This window comes from Emydura macquarii, unplaced genomic scaffold (genome assembly GCF_026122565.2).
Source record: "Emydura macquarii macquarii isolate MOO-44397 ecotype Brisbane River unplaced genomic scaffold, CSIRO-AGI_Emac_v2 contig_3220, whole genome shotgun sequence".
NCBI classification, from domain to species: domain Eukaryota; kingdom Metazoa; phylum Chordata; order Testudines; family Chelidae; genus Emydura; species Emydura macquarii.
Genome location: NW_027133357.1, coordinates 10,348,653 through 10,371,443, shown reverse-complemented (window position 1 = coordinate 10,371,443; position 22,791 = coordinate 10,348,653). Strand labels below are relative to the sequence as shown.

The window sequence follows — 22,791 nt, the reverse complement described above, 5'->3', positions numbered from 1 at the left end:
TATATTAAATGGAATAAACTAAAATATATTCTTCATATATATGGATTACATCAGATTATTATAGGACTATAAATACATCATGTGTATATTATTTACACAGGCTGGAATTTTCAGACCAGTTAGGCACCCAAATCCCGTTGAAATTCAATGGGATTTGGGCATCTAACAATTTTGTGCACCTTATTAGAGTCACAGATTCATAGACGCCAATTCTGCAAACACTTGTACATATGCTTAGCATTGCTAGAGTGAAAGGTCCCATTGTCCTTAACGGGACTATTCACAATAGTAAAGTTAAGTACATGCATAAGTGTTTGCAGGATTGGGGCCATAGATTGCAAGTCCAGCAGGGACCAATATGAACATATAGTCTGGCCTTCTGCATAGCACAGGCTACAGATTTCATCCACGGACGTACAGTCATAACATATCATATATAGTTTTGCATGGAACAACCCTCTGATAAGTGCAATATATTCACAATATTGCACATACAGTGTATGTTTATGCTATGTATTTTAGAGAAAATGGGACAGTTGAAAATATATATTAGCTGGTCAGAAACATGAAAAAATATGCAAATATTTTCTCCCGTTTATTTTATCAGAATTCAAAATTTTGGTAAAAATGTTCACCAAAATTGAAATTTGAAAACACCACCCGGCCCCATTACATTTACCTTGACAGAAATATATTCTAAGTATGTGTTTATTTATTTATCACATTCACCAAATGATGCTGGTTGTAATCAAATAAATGATTCATCTACAACTGTAGTATCTAACCCTTTGCATTGTCGGTTCAACGCTATTCAATGATTCCATTATTTATGAAAAACAACAGAATTGACCAATAAATCAGAGGATCCGTCAGCTCTTCCTATTGACACGTTTAATTAATTCCCAATAATGTATTTTTATACATTTTATATATTGTAAGTAACTGAAATTTTCCTGTGGTTGCTGTATAAATGAACAAAATGATGGAGTATTTTGATCCTTTTTATATACTGTTTGTTCATTTCCTTGCTACCTCTGGAAGCTCAGCAACCCACAGTGGGTCTCCCGACCATTTGTATGACATTTCAACTTCTTACATTATCTTTTCTTTTTACCCTAATGATACAGATCAACAAAAATATAAATCAGACAAACATGTCCATCTCAGTCAGTTATGAGTGGTGTGATAAGGTTACCAGAATGTTTTAGATTCAGAATTATTCAGGTTAAGTTTCTTAATGGCCAACGGCGAGCATCTGTGGTCTGATTCAGCAATGCATTTAGGTCCCAGTTCAACAAAGCCCTAAATGCTAAGTACACACTTAATTAAGTTCATCCCTATTCAGCAAAGCACTTAAGCCCTTGTGCTGGGATTTGGAACTTGTGCTCTTAAGTCACATAGGCCCAGATCCTCAAAAGTGCTTAGGCTTCTAATTCCTACTTATTTCAATGGGAGTTAGGAACCTAAATATTACTGAGGATCTTTTGGAAAGTCCCACCCTTAACTCCCATTGCAGTTAAAGTTATGTATGTGCTTAAGCACTTGGCTAAATCAAAACCCATATTTCCCATCCAAAGCATTGAAAACTGGAGGTTGCAGTAATAAGAGTTCTGCTTAAAGACCTGAAGCGAATACAATTCCTACCCCAAAATTAAGGTGAAGTTGCATTTCTTGTCACATACCAGAAGTTTGAGAGTATTCTAGAATTTTAGAGTTAAATAAAACTGTCAAATGTTAGCAGGCCAGGAGATGCAGAATTAAAGCTGCACTTCTCGGACAAGGAGAGACCGGTAAAGTAAGTTCTCTCTCTCTCCTTCTTTCCGTTTCTTGACTATAAAGTGGCAAAACAAAATGAGAAGGATTTTATAACTGTGTTCAACAGCTTTACTTTCAGGGTATCATAATTCAAGATCCCCTTGTTTGGTTCACTCTAAATTTTGCAGGAAAATTCTAACCCATACATTTTGAGACTGATATGAAGAGGTTTGTTCGGGTTTGGTTTGGTTTGGTTTGGTTTACATTTTAGGAGGTCATCAAAATCAGCCTTGCAATGGAAAACAAAGTGCAACCTGAACAAAATTTGAATTAAATCCTCTGAATCTGCTCTCACTTCCACTGGTGTTAATCAGGAGTAACAGTGGAAATCAGAGTTACACTGGTGTAAAACTACCGTGAGATCAGAATCAGATCCCATTAGAGTAGATTTTTATTATAGGATGTTCAGTTTATAAACTTATGGCTACAACATTCATACTTGTGGCCATCATGTTTTGGCCACACTGATTTTCCAGCTGTTCTGGCATTTACTGAAATAATATTGTTCAGTTGATTTTAGATCTGATGTGTTGGCCCTTTTGTGAATATCAGTGCCTGGTGCGGGAAGGTTGCAGATTATAGGTCAAATTTGAAACATGCCTCAATCTAGGTTCTCAAGCTTCTGCCCCAGGGTTGAAGTTGCCGTGTTGAAGATTAAACACCTGGGTCCAAAAGGGCTTACACAACTTCAAACAGTGGTGAGGGACTTTGTTAAGGTCCTGGCAGATGGGAAGATGTTAGTTTTCCATGAATTCCCTAGTGGTTGCGGCACCACAACAAATGGATGGAGGAGCAAAGTGTGACAGCACTGGTAGCCAACACTAATTAACATTAACGCTAATATAGCAGATATGTACGTCATAAGAGGAGAAAATAATATTAGGAGACTAACTATGTAAATATGTAATATTATGATAGCGTGTAGGGGGCCCGGTCAGCACAGGGGCCCCATTTTGCTAGGCACTGTGCATTAACAAAATACGAGTCAGTCCCTTCCCCGGAGAGCTAATTAGCCAAGATAGACAAACAAAAGTAGACAGAAAATTGACAAGCAAAAGTCAAAGGTACAAGCCTTCAGTTACATTTAAGACAAAGCTATCCCTAAATCCCTCCACCCTATTGAGCACTGGAGAAATGCATCCCGTGGCGTTCCTCGTCAGTTACTGCAGTGCTATACACACACACACACACACACAGCATGTACCTATAAACCAGATAAAGAATAATAATAAACTGCTTTAATCATTTCATTGGAATAATCTTGGCATCAAGAAAAAAGAATCTTCAGTCATATGCAGAGGCCTTATTTGATCATTATAGTGCACTCACTGTGGCTTAATGAGATGGCCCTTCGATGTCAAAAGAGCATCAGTGATTTTGGAAGAGTTCCTCAATTCCTACACGGCAGCACACAACTGTCTGCTCTGCAAAGATGCTTATTCTCAAAGAACAGGCTTTAATTACACTGACCAGCATTTTAAAATGAAAACTGTAGATTTTCATCCAGTTTCTCTCTGCTAGTTGGCCATTAGCTTTTTTAATGTTTAAAGATTGTATAATACTGCAAATGTTTTCCCTTCTAGCAGTTTCCCTTGCATCACTTGCTCAGTGAGTCCAACCCTGCAGTTCTGACGGGGACAGAACTCCCATTGCCCTGTGTTCTGTGCAGTTGTTTGCACCAGTGTCCATGCAAAGTGGAGGGAAAATGCCACCATATCAGAACGGCAGCAGTTCATACCCACTGGGGTGGATAACTTCTCTATAGAGTACTGGGCGTTTTTGTCTATGTGCAGAATGCAGGATCACCATCATGTTTACCTGACCCCAGAGCCAGCAGTAGCAGCAGCAGCATTGCAGGGGAATCCATTACCATTGGAAAGGTCGCGCTCACCATATTCATGTAGAGGAGTTTCACTCGGGCTGTTTGTTATCGCCACGGCTCTTTCTCATGCCCCCTTTTCCTGCAGAGCCTCCTCGCTTCCTCTGCATTCAGGCTCCCGCGAGACACAAGCAAAAGCTGGCACTGCAGTTTCAAAGCTGCAATGAGCAGGGGCTCCGTCTGCAATCCCCCCCGAATGGAGCAGTGCTGGCGAGAACGCTCTTTCCTCCACCTATTGCATCCTGTCTGACATGTATATCGAGAGCTCTCTAGGACACGAGCTGGCTTTTTTGTTACTTGTCTGCACAATGCCTGGCACCACTGGGCTTCCTGCAAGCTGTAATATAGACTACTAATTAGAAGGAGAGGGTTTGTTATCTCCGGCAGACAGACACAAGCCATGATATGTTGACCCAGATTGCAAATGAACCCACAATTTTGAGATGTCTAGATCCAAGGTGTGGCTGTGTTACAAAGACAGCTGTGAAATTCACATGCAGGCGATGTCAACACTAGTGGGTGGTGTGTAGGTTATGTGTAGCTACATGGCACAGTCAAAGGCAGGCTGAATCCACACTGCAGTGTGTAGCTACACAAGTCCGTGGCAGGGTGGGGGCAGTGGGGAAAGGCTGTGTAGCGGCTGGAGTCCTTCACTGTGGCAGGGAAAGGCTTGGGCACCAGGGAGGCCGGGGGATACCACACCGCTAAACATAGCGTGTAGACGTGGGAGGCACTGCTGGGGCATTTTGAGAGCCACCCACATACCAAAAGGGTACAGGTGTGTGTTTTCTCTGCTCACCTCAGCTGTGCCTCCCCATCTGCTGTTTATACCCATGCTGGGGGGGCGTGCAGTGTCTGTGTTCTACACACCGCCATATGGAGCCTACAGTGTAGACGTAGCCCCCAGACACCAGCTCAGATTTCGAATCAGGGTTTAGGCCAACATCCATTTTCTTCTATAACCCCTTGGTAAGTGTGTGTTACAGGCGTAGCCCTGTGCCAACCCACAGAGGATATGAGTTGTTACAGTCCCTCACTACCTTTGAACTGCAGCAGCTCACGCCTTTAGTCCTGGTTCAATCCCTGGTGTGCCATCCCACTCCACTGTACGGTTTTCCTGATGTTAATCTGTCATCCTGCTGAGTTTCACAGTCACTAGTACAGAACGACTCACAGCAGTTCTTCACTTGCCATGGTCTCCTGAGAAGCACCTAGGCCTGGTCCAACTGGACCCCGGGTCCATATGGTTGGGTATCCCATGTCCACCAGAGAGCAGCGCCAGAGGCATGAGAGGGAGCTGCAAATCCTTATCCTATGTGGCATGGTGCAATGCAGCTACTCCTGAGTATACTCCAGATCTTCAGAGGGAGAGGGACTTAATTTTTTTCCTCCAAAACAAGGCCTAGTTAAGGAGACCACAGAGCAGCTGCTGGGCTGTACGGGCTGGGTTCAGAAATCAGGCCTACTGCAGATAATAAGGCTGTTTTTTCTGCGGCGATAATTTCTAGGCGAGTCAAGCGGCTTGTGCAAATCGTCGACTCCTGCGTTCATAATTGCCTTATGACCCAAAGTCTTTTCAGCACGGACAAGGCACCGGCTAGTTCAATACAGTGCCATGGTCCCTTTCTCCAGGACAATCAGATCACCCTCAAGCTGAGTGCAAGTACAGCACTTCTCCTTCTGTTCCCACCAGGGCAGCCCAGTGTGCCAACCCCCTCAGCCATGCCTGGCTTTCCTATGCCCTGGCTCACGGCGCTAGTCCTGAGCCATGCACTTGACTGCGCCTCATTCCCACGCCAGAACCTTCCTATGCCATCAACCGGACTCCAGCTCTTCCACGACTCAGCCTCCTGCAGCAGGAAATGGACTCCGCGGCTGGTGTCCTTCCCTGCGTCAGAGCTGCTTAGTGCCACTCGACCGTAGCAAAGCGCCCCTGACGCCTGCTTTCCTGGCCTGGGCAGATCACCCCTGCTCAGGGGTTCCTTGGTGGCATAGAGCCACTGGGGAGGCTGTTGGGCCAGGTTCTGTGTTGTCCCTGCAGCCAGGACAGGGGACATGTCTGGGAAAAAGAGAATGCGGCAGCGTTCCCCTGCACCCTAATGATTCTTGGCCCCTTGGGTCTGGTGGCAGCTGGTGTAACTTTCAGCAGCCCTCAGACTGTTCTCATTGATACTGGTGGGCCGGCCCAGCCCTCAACCTGTCCCAGAATCGGGGGAGCACACAGGTAATGAAAAGCCCCTTTCCTGAGCTGTGCGCCATGCAGCTGCAGCCAAGGATGGAGCCCAGGCCTCGCCACTATCTCATCTTCCCGGGCCAGACGACAGCTCGCAGCGCACAGCCAGCCCGGGCTCTGATTTCTAGCGTGTGCCATCTGACCATCGATTTTCCCTCCCCCTTTCCTTTCGTCTTCAGGGGACACAAACGAACTAATCAGACCGTGCTCAGAGGACCGTCTGCTAGTTGACTATACAGGTACTTTAATGTCCTGCAGCGATGAGACTAATTATAAGGAAATCCTCTGTGGGTTAATTGCCTTGCGTAGGCAGCCAGCGGGACAGAACACATTGGTGCTGCTAAACACTGTCACAGCACCCTCTCTCTGACCCGACTTTTACACACGCGCCTGAGCCCGGGTCTGGGATACCACGCGTGTCACTGGAGTTTGCTGAGCAAAACACTCAAAGCCATAGGGGACACAATAGAACCCAACAGAACACAACTCGACTTTGTATAGCAGCTTCCATGCAAACTGCATCACAAGGTGCTTTGAGTTCAATGATACAAGGCAGTAGGTGGCAAAGAGCTAGGTGGTAAATGGCTGCCGGACTGCCAATTCTTCAGTTTCATGAGCCTCATCTCTCAGGCTACAGCTCACAGGTTAATAAATAAAGGCTGAGAACCACAAAGCACAGGAAGTGTCAGTTACAGAGCTGGTCCCCAAAACCTTTTTTCCCAAATGGCTTTTTTACTAAAAGAAAAATTTTCATGGGAAAAAAAATGTGTTTCTGTTGAAATGTTTTGATACTTTGACAAAAAATAAAAACAAATATTTTCCCAGTTTTGTTGGTTTTTTCCTCCTTTTTCCGCTGGAGGAGGGGGCAAAGGAAAAGAAAAGGGTTGAGAGAGGATGAAAAAGAGAACATTTTTCTTTTGGGTGGTGGGGGGAGACACCCCCTCTGCCCCCACCGCCCCAAAAAAATCATCACTTCTTGACTAGCAATTTCCCCATCGCTCTGCAGGTGGCAGACCTGTCCCATCACTGTGCTTTGCAGAACAAGAAACCCTGAAGTCTGGAAAGCTGGAGGTAACTAACTGGATGAGAACTGCCTATTAGCGTCCCAGGCCAGTGGACAAATTTAAGGCACTGATTGGAGATCAAAAGGAAAGAAGGACAGTTAAGTGTGAGATGAGTTTCCATCAAAGGTGTGAAGGGGGCAATTTACCTTTTGTTCAGACTGAGACAGTGCCAGAAATGTTTGAGTGAAAATCTGAAGCAGGGAGGGGAGTTTCCAACAGGCCATTTAATTCCCTGCCTCAGACACTGACTGGTAGGGGGCTGGCAGAGACACCTGTGGAGAAAGGAAAGTGGGGAGAAAACTGGCAAATGAAGACAGCAGCAGCTAGAGGGTGCAGAGGGGGCCTGCACTTAACCTCAGAGGGTTGGTGGAGTTAAGGAGTGGAAGCCCCAGCTAGCAATTTATGGCCTGTAAGGAGGCGAATCCTACCCTCATTATTTGTATGACACAAGCGCCTAGGAGACTCCAGTTAAGCTCAGGGCCCAATGCGCTCCGTGCTGCACATATATATGGCAAGAGACAACCCGGGCCTTGAGTATCTAACAATGTAACAGACGAAGGCTGGGAAAGGAAGGATTATTATCCCCCTTTTACAGAGGGCGGTAATGAAGCACAGAGAAATTCAGAGCAACAGTTTCAGAATTGCCTTAGACGCTTAAGTCCCGTTGAAAGCTAAGGCCACACAGGTGGTCTGTGGCAGAATCCCCCATCTTCTGTCTTAACCACAAGACCATGCTCCCTCGGCGATGCTGATGGAAGGATCCCAGAGAAGTCCAGGCTGGAGGAGATTCCCCTGCATCTGGGCAAAATTATCCCACCGGAGGGAACCGCCTGGCTCTTGGTGTTTCAGCTGCCGATGCCGGGGCTGAATATGTGCGCAGTGATTCATTTCTCTCACAAAGGCTCCGTGTTGACATTAAGAGGAGCCTTATCGCAGGGCGCTGATCCTTTGGGGCTGGGCTGTACGTGGTGCTATAAGGGCAACGCTTCTGTTCAGCTCTCGCCAGTTGGAGAGAGCGGCTGAAAAGTGCCCTAGACGCTGAGCCCCCAGCATGAAGCAGCTGATCTTTTTGACGCTTTGCCTCTGGCTGGCCAGTGGGTTGCAAAGGTAAGCAGGGTGCCCTGGCCTTTCCTTCCTTCTCTGGGCACTCGGGCACGGGTGGCTCTCGGGTCAGGGCTTGCAACGAGACTCACGACCAAGGGCTCGTGGATTGTGGCAAACGGTGACCGTTAAAACGATCAGCAGCCAGACCCATGTGCCCCGGCGTTAAACAGCACAAGCCCCCCCGCGTTGCTGGGTGGGGAGGGGTTAGCAGGAAACGAGAGGGGAAGGCGCCAGCCAGCTCCAACTTTGTAGGGACCAAGCGCCCTTGGTGCCTCAGATATAAAGCAGGGATAGCGCCACCTCCTGGGAGGGCAGGGTTGTGAGTCTTCGCTAAGGAGCATTTTACACACACTTTGGGGTTCTCCACGGAGCACTGCCCGGGAAGTGAAAAGAATTGTTATCAGGTCACAGCCGTTGCTGCCTGTGGGCAAAATGCATCTGTATATCCCAGCACTAACAGCCAGCCTCTGTGCTGATCTGCTCTGCATGCAAACTCATTGGAGTCAAAGGGACAAACCTCAGTGCCACTGAATTCAATGGTTTGGAGAGGGCGTAAATCGGAGAATAACTGACCCCCTGAGCAAAGGACTAAATTGCTGTTTGTATTGTGACTCAGTTCTCTGAAAAGATCTGCTCGATGTGCAGCAGCAGTCAAAAAGGCTAACAGAGTGTTAGGAACTATTCAGAAAGGGGTAGACAATAAGACAGAAAATATCATGATGCCTCTATAGAAATCCATGGTACGCCCACTCCTTGAAAACTGCATGCAGTTCTGGTCGCCCCATCTCAAAAAAGATATAGTAGAATTGGAAAAAGTACAGAGAAGAGCAACGGAAATTATTAGGGTTACGGAACAGCTTCCAGATGAGGAGAGATTTAAAAAGAACTGTCCAACTTAGAAAAGAGATGACTAAGCGGGGATATGATATAGGTCTGTAACATCATGAATGGGGTGAAAAAAGTGAATAGGGAAGTGTTGTTTACCCCTTCATCTAACACAAGATTAAAACAAACATAAGAAAGCATTTGTTCACACAACGCACAGTCAACCTGCAGATCTCATTGCCAGGGGATGTTATGAAGGACAAAAGTATAACTGGGTTCAAAAAAGAATTAGCCATTGATAGACCTATCCTCAATGAACTTATCTATTAGCCAAGATGGTCAGGGACACAACCCCATGCTCTGGGTGTCCATAACCTCTGACTGCCAGAAGCTGGGACTGGATGACAGAAAATAGATCACTCGATAATTGCCCTGTTCTGTTCATTCCCTCTGAAGCATCTAGCACTGGCCACTGTCGGAAGGCTAGCTGGACCATTGGTCTGACCCAGTATGGCTGTTCTTATGGTATGCCATAGATCCCTACTGTGCTAGGTGCAGTACAAACACAGGACAATAAAGGTTCTTTCCCCAAAAGGCTTAGAGTCGAAGTGAATACCATACACCAGTATAGTGTGTGCCTTCCAGAAGATGCCAGGCGTTGGCTAGATGGGCCAAGCCACACTGTATTGCTGCAAGCCTACTTTTAATTCTGGTTCCCCAGTTCCTGTTGGTCATGACCATGTTTATTGGGAGAATGCCTTTTTTCTCCAGGGTGCCCCTGAGGAGACACAAATCCCTGCGGAAAATCCTGAGGGAGCATGGGCAGCTGTCCAACTTCTGGAAGGCCCAGAAACTGGACATGATCCAGTACGCCGAAGACTGCTCCGCCACCCCAGAAACGAATGAGCCACTCATCAACTACCTGGATGTAAGTTACGCGGCAAGGGATGTGAGGTGGCAGTGGGGGCACTGTTTTGCAGAAATCCACTCAAAAGCAACACAGGAAACAGAGAGAGCACATTATTTTGCATGAGCAGCCTTGAATGCCCTAGATCCTGACCCTTGATCTCAGCTCCTCTTAAACAGAGTCTGAGCTGACCCAGCAATAATGCGATAATGTGCCATAGTTATCTGTCTGCCCTACTTTTTGCTGGTCTTTTGTTCTGGAGGTATGTCACTTGTGAATGTAACATTGATCCCATACAACGGGCTCCATTCAGTGCATGCCACACACACACACACACACACACACATCCCACTTCTCTCCTAGTCTTGTGGGCATGAAGCTAGTGACAGTACTGTGGAGTCAAGAACCAAAATTCCCCTCCAAAACTAAAATACAATAGCACGATTAGAGCAGGGTCCAAGCCATAAAGTTTGAACCCAGAGCCAAACTTTCCCAGCGGTTGGGGGTATTTTCCAGAACCTGAGGTCTTTGTCCGGCCTGTTATACAGTCAGTGGTTGTGACTTTTGGTTCCAAGCATTCCCAAAGTTTAGGACGTGTTTGGTTCTTTATGGGGATTCTGTTCAGCTTTGGAGAGACCGAAGCGGATGTTCCTACTAATGCCAGTGGGAGCTGGGCCACTGAGATTGAAGGGAGCCAGACGGAGTCCTCAATCATTGTGCACTTTCATTCGGGATTTGGGACCATTTTTCCAGTCTCTTGGTAGATCTGGCTCCCTCTTCTCCCCTAGCATCATGCTGCAGTAACAGCATCAACCTCCACATAGTGTCAGGTATTTCAGGAACAAAACCCAGTTCATTGCAAACATCCATCCCATAGCGATTCCCCTGGAGCTTGGTGCAGTCTCCCTGTCTGTATGGCTTTGCTGAGGTTTCCCCCGGTGCCCGTGCCTGAGCATGGCTGTTGCTTTGCTCTTTGCCTAGATGGAGTATTTCGGACAGATTTCTATTGGGACCCCTCCTCAGAATTTCACAGTGTTATTCGACACCGGCTCCTCCAATCTCTGGGTTCCATCCATTTATTGTGTCAGCAAAGCCTGTGGTAAGTAGCATTTCCTCAGCGGCATGTTGCTCCTGGACATAAAAAACTGGGCCTGATTCTCCACTTAGCACCAAAGTGAATCAATAGTAACCCACGTGAAGTCAGTGGAGTTAGACCAGTGTAAATGGCGGGCCAGTCAGCCCTGAAGGGCTTAGAGAAATCCCTCTCTTCATGCTCATCTTGCTAGCTTTGCTGAGCCGCTGCTAGGCAAATGCAGGCCAAAGTAAAAATGCTCTGAAAGAGCACAAAGTGAATGCATTGTCATGGAACCCACCCAGCCCATCTGCAGTGAAATCAACCAATAGGAAAAAGGGATGTAACCAAAAATGGAATCCCTTTGTCATATTTAAGTGGGTACGTCATTCTCCTCTCTCTGTCTCAAGTTCCCCATCTGTAAAATGGGGATAATAATACTGACTTCCCAGGAGTGTTGTGAGGATTAATCAGTTGCATGGTGATTTGAAAACTTAAAGTGCTTTAAAGTTCTTGAAATAATATTTTTACTTTCAACACTTTATTCAGCCACTAAATGACTCCACAGCTAGCATAGAGTTACGTATGGATTGTGGTCCTTGGTAAACATGGGACACAATGCTGGAAGTCAAGCTCTGTGGAAACTGGCTTCTTTATGTCTACAAGTTGTACCTGTTTTCTTTAATAAACCTCTCCTTACTGTAACTGGATATATAATGACAGTGCTAAGAATTATAATTCTTTGTAATATAGAAAATACATCTCTAAGTGCTCACATTTTGCTAGACCTTTTTTATTTACAAGTTAAGCTGACCATGCCATTGCATCGCGTAATTTCAATTGCCTCCTTTTTTATTCTGTGTTTGTACAGCACCTAGTGCAAGGCGGTCCTGGTTCACGACTAGCGCTCCTAAGTGCCACAGTAATAAGGAGTACTAACAGTGGCACCTTGTTTTCCTACAGCTGTGCATTCCAGATTTCACCCATCAGATTCCAGCACCTACAGTGAGGTTGGGACTCCCTTCTCGATTCAGTATGGGACTGGTAGCTTGTCGGGAATCATTGGAGCAGATCAAGTCACTGTGAGCAGAGTTTGGTTTTTCTTTTTAATTTTAAATTTTCTTTAGAAAAATGTAAAAAGGTTCTACTCACATTTTCTCTCCTGTCCATGGCATGGTGACTGAAGGACATTATCTGGCCACCAGGGAGCCCGTGAGCCCACCTTCCGCTGTTTTTTCCTGGCTTGTAGGAGAAGATCCACGGTCCAATCTTACACGGTGTTAAATACCCTTAGGTATCCCAAGGAAGTCAGCGGGAGTGGAGGGCATTCTGTACTTTGAGGGAGGTGCTCCGAACATTGCAGGATTGGGTCCTCGGGGAGTGCCTGTGGTAAATAAGTGGATTCCTCATCCCACTTCTGACACCACACATGCATACAACTGATACCACTAAACCCCACTCCTCCACCCTTTCTCCCCAAGTTTGCCTTTATTCTTCATGAAAGTAACAAAGACCTCAGGCAGGACTTGGCTTACTAACATGAGCATTAGCCCCCTAATTCCCTTCTGAGTGGGCTGGTTAGAATTTCTGCCTGCAGGACCTCCTGCCCTTCTCTCTAGCTCGCTGCAGAGTAAACTTTGAACCTTTTCGTTCTTCTTGGAGCCAATGAGACACGCCTGGTCTAGTTACCAAGATGAGTCAGCATAATCGCTCTGCACTTCACGACATGGTCCTACACCTACATCCTGTTCTCTCCTGGTATGGCACCATGACCTGGCCTCCAGAAGACTGAATTATTCCTTTTCTTTCCTGCTATGGCACCCTACATGTTCTGCTGCTGAGGTTTCTGATGAAAGGTCCGAAACAATAAGTAATTTTTATTTCCCCTTTTAGGTTGAGGGCATCACTGTGAACAACCAGCAGTTCGCAGAGAGCGTCAGCGAACCAGGAAACACCTTTCTGGATGCTGAGTTTGATGGGATTCTTGGGCTGGCCTATCCGTCACTGGCCGTGGATGGGGTTACCCCTGTGTTTGATAACATGATGGCGCAAAATCTGGTGGATCTGCCAATATTCTCAGTCTACATGAACAGGTGTGAACATGATTCTGCACAAAATGGCCCACTACCTGTTGGTCAGGCCCTGTCTCAAGGGAATTGGGAGCAGAATGGTCTCCTAAGAGGGTTGTTAGAACAGGAAGGGCTTTTTTACTTAGATTGTAAGCTCTCTGGGGGTAGAGGCTGTTTTTTTGTTCTGTTTGTACAGCGCCTAGCGCAGTGGGGTTCTGGCCTATGACTGGGGCTCCTAGGCACTACCACAATGCAAACAATAAATAATAAGTATTTTGGGGAGAAAACTATTGGATCCCACTAGTGTAAAGAACCATGTGCAGAGTAACAGGATTATATAATGGGAAATGCTTCTGCTACTGGAAAACCCAGCTGTATCTCAATCCTCTTTTCCCCAGGAACCCGGATTCCTCTGTTGGGGGAGAGCTATTATTTGGTGGCTTTGATCCTTCTCATTTCAGCGGGACTCTGAACTGGGTGCCAGTCACGAAACAGGGATACTGGCAAATCGAATTGGACAAGTAAGTGTCCTTGTGGGGGTTCCCCACAATGGCAGCTGGGGTGGGGATGGTACTGGAGGAGGGTACAGATTAGAGGTAAACTGAGTAACCATTAAACCCTGTCAATTCACCATAGCAGCAATCCAAAACCACTCATCCCCTAAACAATGTGAACTCACCCAGGAGCTTGGTGCTATTATTAATCAATGGGAAAAGGGATTAATTTAAACAGAGAGGAAGGAAGGCTCCATGTTTAGGACTGTAGCCTGGGATTTGGAAGAACCAGTTCCCAGCTCTGTCACACACTCCCTGTGTGACCTCGAGCAAATCACTTAGTGTCTTCCATGTCTCAGTCCCCCATATATATCATGAAGGTAACAGTCCTTCCCTACTTCTCAGTGCAATTTGTCTCCAACTTAGTGGTTGGGTCACACAGAGAATAACTGCTTACTACTGCTACCAGCTAAGGGAATTATTCCTCTATGCTTTGATGCTGCAGGTCCTCAGTTCAGCACCTGGTGGTGACCAGTTTTGGTTGTATACACAGAGAAAGCAATTCTGCTAATTCGTTAATTGTGCTCTCGCAGACACCACAGTCACTATCAAACAAAGCCTCAGTACTTACTTTCTAACCCAGTGCACTGCCTTATCAGACTGTCCCACAATTCTGATGTGCTCTCAGCCATGTGCTGGGTCGGCGGGGAGGGGAGTGCATTTCCCATAGACCCTTTCTCCAATCATTGTTCCCATCTCCTCCTTCCCCAGCATACAGGTGGGTGGGACCGTTGCCTTCTGTGCAGATGGATGTCAGGCTATAGTGGACACCGGGACCTCTCTCATCACCGGTCCTCCCAAAGAGATCAAAGAAATGCAGAACTATATTGGCGCGGTGCCCATGGATGGCGAGGTAAACCTCTGGGAGATGAAAAGCATGCCAGGGGTGGGCGGATACCACATTTCCTGGCTGCAGGAATTCCGGTCTCCCCATGTTAGATCTCCAGCCAGGATATAACGCCCCCAACACAATACTACAGGAATATCTGAAGTTTGGCATTCCTGAACCAGGTTTCGAAAAGCCTGACCAGACCCATGCAATATGTCAGCAAGTGGCCCCAGTAGAGAGACAAAGGCGCTAGCTACTGAAACCCTGCCTTTAGCACTGTGCCGCTGAATACCACATTGTCATATCCGTCCTGCAGGGTCCACAGTCTCAGAAAACACAGCCTTTCCCATATGTCGGCAGGGGTCTCTATATAAACACTGCTGTCAAATTTCAGTTCAAATCCAGATGCATATATCATTCCCTGCCCCCATAAAAGCTACAAGTATTCAGACTGGCCTATTCCCTTGTGTTTAGAACAATTATTAGTGTTGCAGGACTGCTGCAGCAGTTCGAGATTAAAAATAAAATGCCTGATAGGTCCATCGGCTCATACAGGAGACAGCATGGCTTAGAGAACAGAGTACGGGTTGAGAGCCAAGTAATGTACTGCTAGCCTGACAGCGCCTTGCTGGACAAGTCCCTTTCCCTCTCCGAGTCTCGTCTGTTAGGGGCACTGGGTGCTGTAACAGGTTCCCACCCAGTGCAGTGTTATTCCCTGTTGTACATTTACCATCATCCAGCAGCTGCTTCACACCTTTTACGCATTGTGAAGTTGAGGATCTATGGTTTTTCCCCCCCAGGATTTTTTTTTAGACGGCTCCTTCTGATATAACGCCACCGACTTGTGACATCCACCTCCACTGAGGGTATATCTACATACTGGTGTCTTCACGGCTCTTTTTAGCTGTGCTAGCTAGAGGAAAGCTATCTTGGGCACGCCTACACGAGCTGAAATCACATGAGCTTCATGCCTAGCCCTAACGTTATCCTATGCACCTGCCAGTAACAAGTCAAAACGCTTGCTCCCAGGGTCCACTATTTGGGAAGGGGAGAGCTGTATTGGTTGGGCTTCCCGTCCCAGCCTTTTGGGTCAGCACACCCGCTAAGCTGTCTCTGCAGCCTGCCATTGTCCAATCTGTCTCATCTCTGTCACTTTGCAGTACACCGTGGAGTGCAACAACCTGGATGAGATGCCTGACGTTACCTTCACCATCAATGGGATCCCATACACACTCAGTCCCCAGGCCTACACCCTCACGGTACAAGCTTCTTCCTCATTGTAAAGCCAGCATGACCACGTGTGTCCTGTCTGCCTTGTAGGCTTCTGCAGACCATGCAATCCGGCCTTGAGATGAGGGCTATGCTCAATGAAGTCCCATTGTTCGCTTGGGTAGGAAGTTGGGAAGCAGAAGAGAGCCCCCCCCATGACTCTCTATTTAATGTTCTCAAGATCAGTTGGTGTTCTCTAAGAGTTCAGATGATGAAAGGGGCTATAGTGAGGGAGTGTGGTCTAATGGTTAGAGCACAGGCGGGGGGGGGGAGTTAGGACTCCTGGGTTCCATGCCCAGCTCTGGGAGAAGGGTGAAGTCTAGTAGTTGGAGCTTGGGACTGGGCGCTGTGTGTCCTGGAATCTATTCCCAGCACTGAGCTGGTGGGGTCTAGTGATTATAGCAAAGTGACAGGGAGCCAGGAGTCTTAGAATCTATTCTCAGCTCTCAGAGGGGTGTGTGTTTTGAGTACTGGGCTGGTAGTTAGAATTCCTGCATTTTCTTCCCAGCCTTTCTACTGCCCTGCTGAGTGATCCTGGGCAAGTCACTTCTCCCATCTGTGCCTCTTTTTTCCTCCCAACTGGAAACTGGGGTAATAATACCTGCCCTTCTTTGGAAAGTGCTTTGAGATTGATGGATGTAGAGCCATTGTAGAAGATCTGGCTTCCTCCGTGAAAGATGAGATTTGTTCTCATATTCGCAATTCCTCTTCCCATTAGGATAATAGTGACGGCATGGCATTCTGCACCAGCGGCTTCCAGGGACTGAACATACAACCGCCGGCTGGGCCTCTCTGGATTCTGGGTGATGTTTTTATTGGCCAGTTTTACTCTGTCTTTGACCGTGGAAATAACAGAGTTGGGCTGGCACCTGTTGTCCCTTAAGGCAGTGTTGCCTAGCGGTCAGAGTAAGTCAGTGGGAGTCAGTGTAGACCTTAGTTTTATTCCTGGCTCTGCCACTCTGTGACCTTGGGCAAATCACTTCATGTAGCTTTGTGCCTCAGTTTCTCCACTTGTAAAACAAGGATAATCCTACTGACCTCCTTTGTAAAATGCCTTGGGATCCTTGGTTGAAAAGCACGACAGAAATGCAAAGTCTTTCAAGAGGCATATTTGTGACCCACCCAAAAATGTCTTTGGTAACTATGTTAAAGCCAGTTTACAGATTGTGTTTTCACACTTAAATCAAGGCTGATTTTCAATCGAATAAAAAGAGGATTTCAATCCTCCTTTCACATTTAAAGCTGCACCAATCAAACTGAATTAGATTTGGAAGCTACTGCAGAAAGCATGGCTGGCTTCACTTGGCTGAATTGTGCATGATGGCTTCACCTTCTAGCCCCATGAATTAAAAGCTTTGGATAGGCGGGAAATAATACCTTCTGGGTGCCTTCTCTGAATTAGCAGCATCTTCATTGGATTGGGAAGAACCTTGACTGTGCAGAAGGACGGCGTAGTGGCCAAAGCTACTACAAATGGCTGTGTTTCAGCTGAAGAGGAAGCCTTTTTGTTATAGTGTCTGGTTGTCTTTAGGTTGGAATTTTCAAATGAGCCCAAGAGAATTAGATGCATGAGTTCTATTGAAAATCAGTAGGACTTGGGTTTCTAACTCTCTGAGGTGCTTTTGAAAATCCTGCCCTTAACACTTACAGGTCCCATTTCGTGGTAAGGGGCAGAATGTTAACACATGAAATGTTCCTAATGAAAACCTGATACTTCTGCCAGTTTTGCCGAGGTTGGTGAATGCCTGGGTCAATGTGGAACAGGCCTCAAGTGATCCTGGGGTGTTTATGCTTTGCAAGGAGCCCGGCTCAGCCAGGGCTTTCCAGTGAGCTTTGCTCTGAGTTCCCAAGTTATTTCCCGAGATGTAGAGAGAGTGCACGCACTAGCAGAGCGAGAGCGGGCAAAGATAACTTTGGGCCAATCTCTGCAAAGAGACACTGCTGCGGGTGGCACAGCTGGAAAGATGGCTCCTAAAATGGAAGGGCAGCACGGGGCAGTGCTCTGCACAAAAGGCAGCGACCCATTTTCAAAATCTGTCTGTCTTAGAGGTCAGCCTGCCACTCCCAATGGTGTCTGGAGCATGTGACTTGTCCGCAGTGAGCATAGGGTTTAGGAAGTACATGTGAATGAATTGAGCCGCCACAGGCCACACATGATGTGTTTTGAGAAATGCATGTAAGTCAGCACAGAAGGCAGCAGAAAAGGGAAGACAGAGGAGGGTTATTTTTAGCCATGTGTCTTTACCAAGATTTTTACACTTGTGTGGAAACAACCCCATTTAACTAATTGCCAGCCCAAACTGATACAGCAAATGGACCCTCTGTCAGCATACCCTCAAGCGGGAGGATATCCAAGCGCAGATTTTGTCATGGGGGATATTAGACACGAGTCTGAACCAACATCTTGTGAGCTTTGAAGACATTTCCAAACACCTGTGAACTTGGGAGACATTTGTACCTGGAGCCAATCTTTGCAGCTGATTCCACTCTTCGAAATGGGCTAAACTTAAAGGCTGGATCTGAAGCCTCCAAAGCGTTGGGAAAGTATGAATTTGAACAATGCAGCCTGGGCTCGTTGCTCATGTATCTGAACTGATTAAAACCAGAATGGAAAGGTGTGCCTATCTTGTTCAAATAAAGCGATTGTGTTGCTAACAAACCCATTTGTCATTGTGTCTGTCACTGCAACTCGTTCCCGCGCTGACTCCACTGCTAGTGGCACTTTGTCCCGGCACATTGCTAAATAAGGTATCGTTCGAATGTTGTGCTACCGTGTACTCTAACATGGCCAGCTATGAAGCCTGATTAGCACACAAAGATGTTGTTTGAGGAGGAAACAAAGGGTTACTAAGCATTACTCCACCACAAATGGAAAGAGGCAGCAACTGAAAGTTGCTTCATATTTAAGCACTCAACCGCCATAGTGTACAGTGGGATTGATTTCCCCATACTATACTTATCTAGTACTGTGGGTGAAGAAGCACTAGCGAGACAAACATCCAGAAAGAACCAAGAGATGGGGTGCGCTAGACCCACTCATTAGAACCTTTTGGAGCATGGAGGTTTGTCTCCTGTTCCAGTATGAGAGAGATTCCCATAGGCATCCCTATTTTCCCTCCTCAAGGTTCACAGAAATATAAATGTTAATGCCACTATGGCACTCGGTGCCCTAGAAACACCTATGTGGTCCAACTCTCTTACCCAGCAATGCAAGATTGTTCCCCAGAGCTCATTTCCCAGTGTTTGCTCCAGTAAGCTTTGGACATTCCTTTCCCCCTTGGACTACCGCTGATTGAATCATTGATTGTGAACAATCTTCAAGGTGATTTTACACTTTTTTCCCCCCGGGGGTTATCCATGTTTCTTTTTTTATTCCACCAATTCCATTGAGAAGTTGTTGCACCACTTGGGACAAATCACCATCCAGAAACTTTTCCCGATACTCAGCAAAAAATGTTCCTTTTCTTGTTCCTTGTGCACACGACCCTAAGTAATTCCTTCCCAACTTGTCTATGCCTTTTCTTCATAATGTTTCCCACCATTGTAGTTCTACTGATGGGAACGGTAGGGTAGACAGGGCCCAATGTTTCAACCATCATGTCTCTTAGACCTGCTCTGAGTAGGGGCAGATGGTATGGGGTGGTGGGACTTTTCAAAGCACTCAATGCTGGGCTAATTTTGGTCCCATTGAAGACATGGGTGAAAATCCCATTGGTTTCAATGGAAGTAGAAATAGGCCAACAGCTGCTTGAGAAATTCCCACTTCACGGTGGTTAAAACACTAACCACCCACGTACACAAGAGCGCCCCTGATTGCTGTCACCGGCAGAGCGGCAGTGGTGGAAAATGTTAAGAAGAACAGACTAGCGTGGAGACAGCCCTTGGGGGACAGCTCACCTAATGGTGCTCAGCATCTCGTGAAAATCTCTTTTAGGGACTTCTGTGGCCCACCTTGTATCTCAGCGTGTCACAGGCTGTATTTATTCTCCCAACACCCCTGCGAGGTAGGGAAGTGCTATTATCCCCATTTACAGATGGAAAACATTGCCAGTAAGGAGCTTAACTATCACTGGTGCTCTGGGCCCGGGTAACTCGTCCAAGGTCACACAGGGAGTCTGTGGCGGAGTAAAGAGTAGAAGTTCGGCATCCTGAGTTGTAGACTAGCCACTGAACCAGCTTTTCTCCCTAGCTGCCTGGAAAGGCCAGTCGTGTTTTAGAGATTTTCTTTTCCACTCTCCCTGCACTGATTTAGCACACCCACACCCACAGTCATAACCAGCTCCCTGCGTCACTTCAGATTAGCCCACAGCCAACGCCCCAGCGCTGGAAAGGAGAAGTCACCGGTGGGTGGATGGCTTGTGTCACTTAGGCTGTGAAGCAATCCCAGCCACGAGGCAGGTTGCGGTGCTCTCCCTCAGAGTCTGGGATGGAAATGGATCGGCCAGCTGACTCTGAACTGCAAAGAGACCAGAGGTGGCCGCAGCCAGAGTCAAAGCAAGGCTGGTCTGGCAAGGCTGGGGGCTATATTACTACTGCAGTAGCCAGCTGCAAGGTTTTTGCTGGAGAAACGGAGATGGTGAAGGTCAGGGGGCGATCCTTCGAGCGAGGTCTGAAAGGAGGAGGAGGAGGAAAGGTGGGAGGTGAAAGGCAGCTTTGGGAAGGAGGACTCCAGAGCTCTGGCAAACGATCTGGTGAAATGCTAGGGCCTGCACAGGAATAACAGGGATTTAGGGCCTAAACCAGAGGCTTTGGTCTTTACATTGGCAAGAATGGATTTTGGATCAGGACCATAAGGCAGGGCAACTTTGGGAGCAGATGAGAGCGAAGAATAGCCCCTGCCAGGGGAGTGCTCTCAAGAACACAGGTGGGTGCGGGTGCCAGGTAAATCCTGCCTTGGTTGCCCCGTGCCCATAACATGCTGCAGCATCTGGCGCTTGTGCATGCAATGCGCTGGACTGGCCTCATTTTCCAGACATGCGTTGTGTCTTTTACTGCTCACAGAACAAGAACGAGGTGAAGAGGCCGCAGGGGCAGAGTTAGGCTTCACATAACCACGTTCACTAACCCTACACCAGTGGGCCAGGCCACACTGCGTGCATACTGCCTTTCCGACTGGTTTCTGTTAGCTTCTTAACTGTCGAACGCCGGGTGAGCGCCAGCAGAGCGCTCCCAAGCTACGTCAGGGGTATGACCCCATCCCTACACCCTGCAGCATGGCAGGGACAGCAAGGACACACCTGCGGTCCCGGTGAACAAGGCGTAGACTCCAGGTCAGCTGCCCCTGCCCTGGCTCAGGCGCTCAGAGGGCCGGGCCACTTGCGTGTTTGATTGGGACGATGCCAGGCTTTACAGGACTAGACTGAATCCCCACCAGAATAATTTGCCTGTTCTATCTAATGCGGATTCACCCTCTTTCAGGTATTTTATTTATCCTCAGAACCCCCGGGAGGCAGGACTGTGCAATCCTCCCATTGTACTGATGGGGAATAGAGGCACAGGGAGACTAAGTGAGTTCCCCCAGGTCACACAGGGAGTCTGTGAGAGTGCCTGGAATTGAACGTGAATCCCAGCCTAGCACCCTAACCACTGGACCATCCTGCCTCTCTGTCACCACCCACTCTCATTCAGTCCTTCTATGCATATTTGAACTTTCTGATTTCATGTTGTTCCTTAAGAAGGATCACCTTGCTGACTCTTTCTTTCTTCCTGTTGAGTCATGCAACAGTCACGCCGGCTGTAAAAGGGCTGAACTCCCTGGGCTGTGTAACACCCTTTGTGGGGAACTCAGATTTCTGGGAGTAAAAAAAGCACGTGGCCTTTCATGTGATTCAGTTCATGTAAAAGACTTTCAACTTGCTTTGTAGCCTGATTTAGTCAGTGCTAGGCGAGGAAAAACTGGACCTGTAATTCTCCACCTCTGGGAGCTGTAGGACAGGTGTTTTCTCACCGTGCTGTCTGCCCCAACCTTGACTCCGGTTCTGAGAATAGAGAGGAGGATCTCTGGTCAGACAGGCCCCAGCACTATGCTTTTTGAGGGGGAAAAACCCTTCTTGAGGGGCCTGATCCAGAGCCCATTGGCATCAATGGGAAGTCTCTCATTGACATCAATGGCTTTGGATTGGGCCGTTTAAGGGGATTCCACTCTGTCTACCGCTAGAATGAGGGACTGGGCTTTTTGTGTCTTCTTTTGAAGCACTGGGTGCTGGCCACATGCTGGGTAACAATGAGAGAGGAAGCCATGTTTCTAAAAGTAAACTGGCTCTTTATTAAGAGAACAAGTCAGAGGCGGTGCCATTGCAGCTGGCATTCCAACCCTATGCACACAGACTGACTACCTGGGGCGTCCTCCAAACGCTTCCCTCCTGCAGCCTGTGCTCTTCCCTCCAACCTCCATGGAGATTGCTTGATTCACTGTCTGAGGCAGGACACTGGACTAGATGGGCCACAGGCCTGGCCCACAGTCCAAAGTACCCACAGGAATCACTTGCAAGCACTGAACTTTTCCTGCCAGACATCTGTGCTTGCCCCAGAATTTAACAAAAAGCACATGGTGCTTCCCCCAGCCTGTACATGACTCATTGTGCTGCTGCTATAACCAAGAGACAGCTCCCAAACCCACCCCTGGAGCACAAGACAGCTACAAAAACCAAACCCAATCACTAGTTTCAACAAGGAAGTTGCAGGAGTCAACAAAAACTGAAAAAATGCAGCATGTACAGAAGTGGCTCCAGGTTACAGGGGCCCTGCGTGAATGCAGACAGGAGGGCCCCAGGCAGACTCAGTAGCAAAGCTAGTCATATGTGGGGAGATGCTGGACCTATGCTATCAATTGCCAGCCTGGTAGGGCATAGGGGAGTTCGTCACTGAGAGACCTGGGAAAAGTGGTGTCCCTAGGTTCATCTCCTGGATATCGGAGGTTGGGATGGGTGGTTGCTCAGAGAACAGGACTGGCCAAAGCTCAGGGCCCTGTCTGACATGCCTGACAAATGCCATGAGCTTGCTCCAGCATGCAGAGTGATAAAGAACAAACACCTTTAGCATTACACGCCTTAGGCAGCAGAGCACTCCCTCCTCCAGGAAGCACAGCTCTGTCTCTTGGTGGAACCTGCTATCTGTGTTGGCAGCTTCAGTGTTTGCTGTCAGATGGGATCAGACTTTCCCTCAAGAAGTT

At 47.4% G+C, this 22,791-nt stretch overlaps 1 protein-coding gene across 1 annotated transcript; it reads left to right on the top strand.

The window, feature by feature from the left end:
* The first annotated feature begins 8,042 nt into the window (after positions 1 to 8,042).
* CTSE (cathepsin E) lies at positions 8,043 to 16,503 on the top strand. Its single transcript, XM_067531468.1, has 9 exons — positions 8,043 to 8,098; positions 9,692 to 9,848; positions 10,809 to 10,926; positions 11,863 to 11,981; positions 12,793 to 12,992; positions 13,367 to 13,489; positions 14,234 to 14,375; positions 15,512 to 15,610; positions 16,339 to 16,503. The coding sequence occupies exons 1-9, from the start codon at positions 8,043 to 8,045 to the stop codon at positions 16,501 to 16,503; spliced, it is 1,179 nt and encodes a 392-aa protein (XP_067387569.1).
* The last annotated feature ends 6,288 nt before the right edge of the window (positions 16,504 to 22,791 follow it).

Coding starts and splice junctions, on each gene's coding strand:
- CTSE (XM_067531468.1), top strand. CDS start 8,043: ATGAAGCAGCTGATCTTTTTGACGCTTTGCCTCTGGCTGGCCAGTGGG. Junction 12,993..13,366: donor TTCTCAGTCTACATGAACAG/GTGTGAACATGA, acceptor TCTTTTCCCCAG/GAACCCGGATTCCTCTGTTG. Junction 13,490..14,233: donor TGGCAAATCGAATTGGACAA/GTAAGTGTCCTT, acceptor CTCCTTCCCCAG/CATACAGGTGGGTGGGACCG.